Source organism: Aulonocara stuartgranti, assembly GCF_965226115.1.
Source record: "Aulonocara stuartgranti genome assembly, chromosome: 3".
Lineage (NCBI taxonomy): Eukaryota > Metazoa > Chordata > Actinopteri > Cichliformes > Cichlidae > Aulonocara > Aulonocara stuartgranti.
Genome location: NC_138941.1, coordinates 63527005 through 63536256, shown reverse-complemented (window position 1 = coordinate 63536256; position 9252 = coordinate 63527005). Strand labels below are relative to the sequence as shown.

At 40.2% G+C, this 9252-nt stretch overlaps 2 protein-coding genes across 2 annotated transcripts in view; both read left to right on the top strand.

Moving 5' to 3' along the window:
• Positions 1-9252, top strand: part of LOC309693743 (uncharacterized protein) — a 75560-nt gene that overhangs the window by 23567 nt on the left and 42741 nt on the right. The gene's annotated exons all lie outside the window — the stretch shown is intronic.
• LOC309703416 (uncharacterized protein) lies at positions 388-8499 on the top strand. Its single transcript, XM_082528205.1, has 10 exons — positions 388-676; positions 1470-1606; positions 2045-2080; positions 3357-3617; positions 3697-3942; positions 4027-4215; positions 4788-4871; positions 6418-6501; positions 7628-7720; positions 8288-8499. Exons 2-10 carry the CDS (start codon positions 1576-1578, stop codon positions 8371-8373), a joined length of 1110 nt encoding a protein of 369 aa, XP_082384331.1. The 5' UTR covers positions 388-676; positions 1470-1575; the 3' UTR covers positions 8374-8499.

Here is a 9252-nt window from a genome sequence, read left to right as displayed (position 1 = left end):
CACAAAAACATATTGCAGTCTATGCTGTTAACCTCAACCATCTCTGCTCGCCTGCTCATCGTCACTACCCCGGCATATCCTCCTACACACCGCAGCACTGCCCTGATCTCTCTCCCCTGTTTGAGTAGCCTAGAGGAAGTGAGATCATCCATGAAGTGTTTATATTGTTTATTATATATTAATTTTGCTTTTGTTTTGTTTTTTGTTTCTATTATTCTACTATAGATGCTGGAGAAATGATATTTGGTTTCAACCTGTGCATTTCTGTAAATGTGAAATGACTGACTGCCCTCTAGTGTCCGTCAGCGGGCACTGCAGGTTTAATTCTTACTCATAATGATCGAAATGTTTAACCAACACTGCGCAAGATGAACTAACCTGTAATAAACTGTCTTCAGCAGCAGTTTTACAACCAGGAAACTCAAAAGCTGTCGAAATGCCTCTGAGACTCTGCACGTTGATGCATTCAGGGACATCAAGGGAAAAGCGCTTATTCTAACCCAGGATACACGAAGACGTCAGAGGACGCTTGCTTTCTAAGTGCTCACGTTTAAAAGGCTTCATTTAACAACAAGCTGTTCCACATGTGTGCGGGTAGAGAAAGAAAAGGGACTGAAAAGTTGTCGACTCGAAGAATGACACGAACTCACCTGATCACCGTCTTTGGCTTCCTGAGGTAAAACTGCCCCCCTTTGCATTCATGTGTGCGGACGACCGTCACACGGACGTCCATGAGGGAGAAAAGGAATGAAAAGCAAAACACTGCGTTTAAATCCTCCCAGTCTCCCAATTCTCGCTGGTTTCGATCAGGTGGCACTTTGAATGAAGCATGGCTGCAGCACAGCAGCGCATGTCCGTCACTTTTCTTCCGCCTCGCTTTTTTTTTCAAGTTAACTTTATTAACACACTGACATGTTCAACAAGTTAAATCCCAAAAGGGCATCTTGTAGTTTGCGTGTAAGTGCACCAGCGAGTAAAAAAAAATCTCTCCATGTGCGTGAAATACACACTAGCGTTAAGAATTTGCTCAACAACACAGACAAATTTCCATTTACACAAGAAAGATATAAAGATATATAAAGTCTACTCTCACAGCTGTCATTTCTGTGTTGTTTGTGTAGCAAAGCTGCATTTCTGTGCATGAGAAGTTAATCAAATACCTGAAAGTTTAAATTTTGTTATATGGTGCAAATCATATACAGGCCAGAATAACAGCTTACATAAATGTCCTACATTTTACATGTTGAGGTTGGTTCATTCAGGTCATGATAATTTCCTCAAAGACTAAGCGACAAACACTAAAACAAATTTTATGAAGGTTTAAAACTAATAATATTCAGGTGCCCACAGCTTTGACATGTTTCATTCTTTCCCGTTCATCGCTTTAATAAACTCTGTGATTCATATTTCAGCTTCAAACCTGAAACTTACAGGACTTTCCTTTTTTCTTTCTGTCTTTTTTTTCGTAGAACTGCTTCAGAGAAACCACAGGGCCTCTAAACTGCGCTGCCGAGAGGAAGGAGGAGGGTTCAAGTGCTTCTGTGGAACAAGAAGATCTCAGATCTGTGTGGCACGATGGGACAAACACGTCTTCTGTGGCCGCTCTGTAAGTACCACATGCTGCCTGTAAATCTTATTGCGTGACTTGAAGCTGTTCTGCTGAGAGTGGCAGCGAGACACTTAATACTCAATAACTGTGATAATGACCTCGAGATAAATGGACAAGAGACGAGACTACAAAGAGGAAGATGCAACTTTTAGGATTGTCTAAGAAGGTTTAAGTAGAAGTGTGCACATCAGCTCTTTCTATCCAGCTGCTTTACATCTGTAACAGGAGGTTATAACATTTTACTTTTTAAACGTCATTAAAAATGTGATTTTGCACATAAACCACTGCAGTTTGAAACTGTATCCTCACCTCCTCCTACACGGCACGTCCTGTTTAAAGAAGTCGTTTTGAGTTCATCGCTTGGAAATTAATTTGTGGTCACCGTTCTGCTGCTCCTATAAACAGATGTTGGTATCTGTTGTGCTTCGTTTTCAGGCCTGATGTCGCTGCTCTGCTGCACAACTAACCAAGGTGAGGGACAACCTGCTTTATTACCAACTAACACTTTTTATAAAAAATAAAAGAGTGTAAAAACAACTTGGAACTGTGCTGAATGTGACAAAAGTAGAGACAGAATAGAAACTGGTTAGGCTCAGATGGACCAGCTGAGTCAGAGCAGCTTTAATGCACGGTTGGTGAAGTGAAACTCTGTGTGGTAAAATTCAGTCAAACATTTAATAAAATGTCTTGATTCAGTTTAATATTTGAATAAAAATCCTGCTGATTGTATTTTTAATGATATTATAAAAGCTCAGCCTTCTGGTTTCAAATAGTGTCAGCTAGATACCAAGACGTGAGCAGAAGCAGCTCCTGACACGGAAGTCGATACATTTCTTGTCAACGATATTACTATAAGAGTCCAGTGAACAAGCTCCGTGCACTTTTGAGGCCTTATTAGTAAAAAAAGAAAAAGAGGGTGAATGTAAAAAGGTTAGTATCTTCATGTTGTCTTCAGAGTGACCTGTAAATCTTAGTTAAAGTGATCGGATGTGCTTTTAACATAGACTGAGAGAAAATCCAGTCACATACATGTTCAGCTCTCACCAGACTGTCTACCTAAAAATATTAAAAATCCGTTTTTGCAGTTCGGTATCTTTTTTCCCATCAAACATGCTCAAAATTTCAAATTGAATTGAGTCTTTTTTCTGCTGTTGGTTGTGTATGATGAGGTTTATCCCTTATATTTAAATGTGTGAGCAAAAAAGCCCCACAGTGCTGCTCACACCTATTTGAGGGGGAAGAAGGTTGGTGTTGAGTGAGAGGAGCTAAAACATTTTGCTTCAAAGAGACGATGAACTAAGAGGCACATAGGACACTTATGTAACCCACAGTGTTTGACCACTACATGAACATCTGCACAGCTGGTTAGTTCAACCTGTCAGCCATCAGGATTCTGTCTAAGTAAACCGAACAGCAGCACTCACAGAAAAACGTTTACTGAGTAGAGCTGTTCTGTTTATTGTTGTATTACTGCATTGCACCAGATTTAGGATTTGGAATTTAATAAACTGTTACGTTATATTTTGTTTAACAAGATCTACCTGCCAGTGACTTTTAACATCTACTAGTGTATCAGGATGGAGATGAGATTCATCAGGGTGATTTGTGACAGAAGGATAGCAGCAAGATTGAAAGGGAGGGCTTTTGGCATCTGATCAACAAGCTGTTTCAGAAGCTGTACTTGTGGATCCTCTTTTATGCTCTCTATGTGAGAAAATATATAAATAATTGTTTGTTTTTCTCTCAGTTCATTTAAGTGTGAGTCCCAGCAGCTCTCAGTTCTTTGATGGAAACTTTGTGTCTCTGAGCTGTGAGGAGGACAACAGCTCTGCTGGATGGACTCTGAGGAGAAACACAAGCAGAGACATCAGAACTGAGTGTGACAAGTGGGGAAAACCAGCTGGTTCTTCCTGTATCTTCAACCACATCGTCTTAGTAGACAGTGGAGTTTACTGGTGTGAGTCCAGAGAGGGTCCCATCAGTAACATGGTTAACCTGACAGTCACTGGTAAGCTGAGTGTGTGGAGTTAGTGTTGATGAAGCTGTGTGTAAATGGATGAAATGCTGTAGTTTGTCTCTGTGTTGAGGTGGATCAGTGATCCTGCAGAGTCCTGTCCTCCCTGTGATGGAGGGAGATGACGTCACTCTGCTCTGTAAAACAAAGACCACTCCCTCCAACCTCCCAGCTGCTTTCTATAAAGATGGCTCCCTCATCAGGAAGCAGCCTACAGGTCACATGACCATCCAGCATGTTTCCAGGTCTGATGAAGGCCTCTACAAGTGTGACATCAGCGGTCATGGAGAGTCTCCATCCAGCTGGATCACTGTCACAGGTGAGGCTTCTGTTTATTTTACAGATTTTAGACCAAAAGCAACTCAAAGTGACCACAAAGATCCCTTTTTCTCTTTAATTCCAGGGTCTTCCACCTCTCCTCCTCCATCAGCTTCCACTGCCTCTTTCTCCTCCTCGTTTTCCTCTAGTCCTCCTTCTCAGCGCTCCTCTCCTCCTCTCTCTGTGCTGGTTTCTGTTCCCTTCATATTTGGGCTGCTAATGCTGGTTGTACTGGTTGTACTGGTTAGGCGATGTGTCCAGAGGAAACCTGAAGGTGAGACACACATTCTGCTCACACTTAATGTGAACATGTTAAATAGTTTAAAGGAAAAAACTGTAATCAAATATCTCTAAGTTTGGCCAGTCACTAATCTGAGTGGATAAGCAGCACTGGAGACCAAACACATGTAGGTGTGATTATGAGGTGAACTGTTCCTTTAAAAATGGTCACATGGTGCACAGGATGTGTTAATTTCACATTATTATATTTGTGAGTTGTTGAGCCATAGACCTTCACATTTTTAAGTAAATTCTAAAAGTCCATTTTAAGCTACTATAATTGATGATAATCATCATATTTGAAATATATCCTTATATTTTAATATTTATGATTAGTTTGTGTTTTCAGACTTTGTGGTCAAAGAGACTCGATGAGAGCAGAAGCTTTGCTGCCATCCAGCTATCTGACTGTAAAAAAAGAGACATTTTTTTCAGCGTTCAGAAAGATTTTTGAAAGAGTTACTGTTTTATTTCAGCTTCATTAAAAACACAATGCTTTATACATATTAACATGCCGAAGCAGCAGTAACGGTTGTATTATCAGAGGGAAATCTTTGGTATTTGCAGAGAGAGATCCTGCAGCTGCTGCCTCCTACTCATCAGTGAAAAGAACAGCAGCAAACCACCGAAAGGAATCAAACAGCAAACGAGGTACGCAAAGTTTCCTGTTATATAATCTCAGAAGTCTTTGATGTTCCTCTGATGGTTCCACAACAGGGTCTGCCCAGCTCGTGCTTGGGGTTTTTACAACATGTGTGTTGGCCCAAACACCCATGTTTGATTAGGTAGCATGTTAATACTGTCAGTACTTTCAAAGCTTCACTTTACGACCAAATACCCGTGTGTTTGAACTGCACATCAGCATGCTGAAGAAGAAGGAGAAGAAGGAGAAGCTCTGCTGCTGTCCAGTTTCAGTTTCTCACCCCTGGACTGAGAGAAAGAAACACCTCGATTTTTTTATTTCGGTTTTACTGCTCATGTTAAACATCATTAGCTCTTTTCTATATTTTACACACCATCCACCAAACAGTTGCAGTGATTTTCAGATCTCATAACTTTATATTTTTCACAATCAGAATACTTCATTAATCCCTAATAAAATAATAAAACGTTCCGTTCACAATAGAACAAAGAAAACAATGTGTAAACTGAAAATATGTACTTTTTAAAGAAAACAAAAGTCTTTTTACATTTGAATAAAGTTGGCCAGGGTCATGTCACACAACAACAACAGTCTGTAAACACGTGGGAACTGGTGCTGCTGGACTTTTAGGAGAGCAATGTGGTCTCATTCTTGTCCCATAGAGGATTCCAGCTGCTCAAAGTCCTGCAAGAAGGACAATTCACCACTTGGACTCTTCTACTACAAATTCACACTGTCGTAATAGATGCAGTATGCAGTTTGGCATCGTCTTGCTGAAATATGCTGAGCCTTTCCTGAAAAATACATCTGCATACATTTTTCAACACTGACTTTTGCCGTTCCACATGTGCAAGCTGCCGATTACATACAAACATCCCCACACGATCAGAGAGACAGACTTTCCAGCAGAGGTCTGATATGAAGCCCAGTGCTCCCTCTCCTTCACAGACAGTACATTTTTGCAGTGCTCCTGAGCCCGTGCAGTGATTTCCATGAAAGAGTCGAGTTTGTGCTGTCTGAATGCTCAAAACAGGGATCTCAAGTAGCACTGAGGGCCCTGCGCACAGAGATTCCTTCAGATTCTCTGAATTTGTTGGTGATATTCTGCACTGTAGATGATGAGATGTCCAAAGGTTTTGGTAATTTTATGTGGAGAAACTTGTCATGTTGAGAAATTGCTTGACAATTTGTAGCCGCAGTTTGTTGCAGATCAGTGGTCTTCATTTCTGAGAAGCTCTTTTTATACCCAGTCATGTTCCTGACCTCCTGCCAGTTAACCTGATTAGATGCAGCATCGTTCTCCAGCTGTTTCTTTTTTACTTTCCCAGCCTTTTGTTGACCCGTCCCAACCTTTTCATAAAACATTAAAATGAGTCTTTTTCGACATTTCAAATGTTTTCTGCGTTTCATTGTGAATAAAATAGGTGGTTAAGAGATTTCACACAGTGTCAACATGTTTCTGGATTTCAGCTGTATTAATATTCCAAATGCTGAAGCAGCAGCAGCAGCAGTACCAGTCCTGTTGTTTATGGAAAGTCTGACTTTGTTTTACAGAGCAAGATCCTGCACCAGATGCCACCTACTCCTTAGTGGAAAGAACAACAGCAAACAGCCAGTATGAGTCAAATGTGACCAGAGGTATGAAACGTTTCCTGTTACACAGTCTCTAAACTCGTCGATGATCCTCTGACATTTCCTCAGGATGTTTAAACGTGTGTTGGATGCACTGTGATGAAATCTACTTCAGACAGCAGTGATTCATTAAAGATCGTGCACTGCAGAAATGTTGAAATGCTCTCTCTTTGTGATGTGCTGTCATCAAATGTTTAAGTGATTTATTTGCACTCTTTAGTTTTTTCCCCAGGTTTTAATAACGCGTGGGGTCATTCGTAGCCAGGTTTTAGTAGTTGAGCTTTTCCTAAGCTGCTTCTTTGCTTGACACAGGCCAATAATTTGACCCGTCTGAAACACAGCAACATCATATCCTCTGACATGTTTAAGAAATGAGAAGCTCCTCTGATGCTTTCCTCGGTTAAATAACCTGCTGCTAAAATAATAATAGTAAAAATAACATTATACATTGTAATAACAAGCTTTTATTTCTCAGTCCTCCTTTAATAAGGCAGAAAGTGCTGCTGGAGGAAGTAGCTGTGTGTCTCTCACTAAAAATTAAAAAACCTCATTAAACAGAACACAGTGAAGTTCAGGCCGTCCAGCATCCACAGCTGAATCCTTTGTTGGGAACTAAAGCTGGTTCCCTGTAATGATGTTAATAAACCACATTAACACACTAAGCTCATCATGTCCTTTTTATTAAACACAACCAAAGTTTGTCCATTGGACTTTCACAGAGAGCCAAACCCATTTTGTTTGTGATGTATCGACAAACCAAGTTAAACGTTATAATGATGCGTTGCTAAATGGTAAACCCGGTCAGATCAACGTAAAAAAACAGAACAAAACAAAAATGTTTAGTATTTTTCTTTGAAATTGGTTTTGCAAAATATTTTAATGCATCATGTAAAAGTGAAACATGTTTCTGAGAGAGTTGGGGAGCTTTGTGGCCATTGAGCTTCCTGTTTTATTAACTAACACAGTCTGTAAACATGTGGGAACCTTAGCTGAGGTGTAAAAGCAGCTTTCGGTGAAACACCAGACACGCTGCATCCTCCTGCTTGCAGGTCTAATTTATGAAAAGTCCAAATTTTTCTCACCCTCAAACAACAGTTCTGTATCAGTCACGTGACTTTTTCTTGTCTTGCAGAGAGCGATCCTGCTGCAGTTTATTCTTTACTGTATGGAACAGCTGATGTCAGCTATGCACAGATCGCCATCAGGACAAACAGCAGTCACAGAGGTACAGCTGCTCCTCTTTCATGCTCGCTGCACGAACTCCTCTGCAGGAAAGTTTAGCAAAAGAGTAGCAGCACACACTGTGAAAATCACTGTGGTCACATGAATGTGGTTATTAGCTCTGGGAGGAGGATTAACTATAATATTAGAAACATATGAAGAGGTTAAACACATGATACACACAGCTGTGGCAGACAAACCCTAGTTTGTGTGATGAAGACAGTACATTCTGTAACTATAGTAAGAAAACATGTTGTATAAATGTGAAGGTGGTGTAAATAACTCTGAGATGTCAGGAGACGAGGAAATAAAAGGTGAATTTGTAAGTTATCACATCACAGCTCTGTCATTCATACACACAAGGCCTGAATACAACTACAAATGCATGTTTGTACATTTAAATATTGGTCATTATATTCGTGAGATTCAGGTGTTCATACAGTGTATAAGACAGATTTAGTTTTATTCTTTCACCTGCAGTGTTAAACTCCTCCTGCTCACATCAGCTCCTCTGTGATAAACTGAGCCAGTTCAGGACTGAACCTTCTGTAATCTGTGTGTTTGTGTTCAGACTTTGCAAAAGACTCAGCCATCATCTACTCCTCACTGAAGCAGACCCACACACCTTCACCACAGTTTAACCAGTCTGACCAGTGACGTCCAGCTCGCTGCCAAACACATCCCTGCACTCCTCTCTATATTATTTATTATTTATTTAATCTTGTGTGTGTTTACAGTCGTACAGCTGCACTGGACCAGTTTGAATGTAGAGCTCAGGATGAAGTGGAAAGTTTATGTTTGTCTTTAATAAAAGATTTTAAATACAAAGCAGTCTTTCGGTCACTGAACACACCTGTGCAACACCAGAGATTTAAAGAGGAGACTGATTTCTGCCCTGAAGCAGGTGGTGTCAGAGGAGAATGTAGCTAGGCACCGTCACATGTAGTTTATAGGATGACTTCAGACATCAAGAAGAAGAAGTGAGTGAAGGCAGAGGCAAGGATCACATGGTGGAAGTTGAAGAAGGAAGATTGTTTCTAAAATATTAATAACTTAGCATAGATTTATGAAAAATAGCTACTGAGCAGGTAAAGATTGCTTGTCACACTCCAGTCTGCAACAGAAGTCAGTATTAACTTTTTATAATCTTTTGGAACATAAAAACTGAAAAAGCATCAAACATGCAGCATTTATAAACTGTTACTGTTATATAACTATTATATTTTCCATCGTAATTTGAAGAGTATTTGCATTCATATATGAATTTATGTTTGATTAGTCAACTAAGGGAGGAAAAATAGTGTGGTAGTCACCACCATAACCTCACAGCAACAAGGTTTGAATCCAGTTTTTCTGTGTGGAGTTGCATTTTCATGCCTCAAACTAGCTGGTAGCTGGACTTTTGGAGGAAGCCGGAGCTTCTTCCAAAAGTCCAGTGACATACAGTTAGTAGGGTTAGATTAACTGGTGGTTCTAAATTGCCCATAAGAATGTGAGTGTGAAAGGTTGTCTTTTTGTGTTAGTCCTGTGACAGAC

Bases quoted from the DNA above. Each gene is read 5' to 3' on its own strand.
- LOC309703416 (XM_082528205.1), top strand. From the start codon at position 1,576: ATGGGACAAACACGTCTTCTGTGGCCGCTCT. The intron at 4,216-4,787 runs GTGAGACACACA...TGGTATTTGCAG, and splicing joins TGTCCAGAGGAAACCTGAAG to AGAGAGATCCTGCAGCTGCT. The intron at 6,502-7,627 runs GTATGAAACGTT...CTTGTCTTGCAG, and splicing joins TGAGTCAAATGTGACCAGAG to AGAGCGATCCTGCTGCAGTT.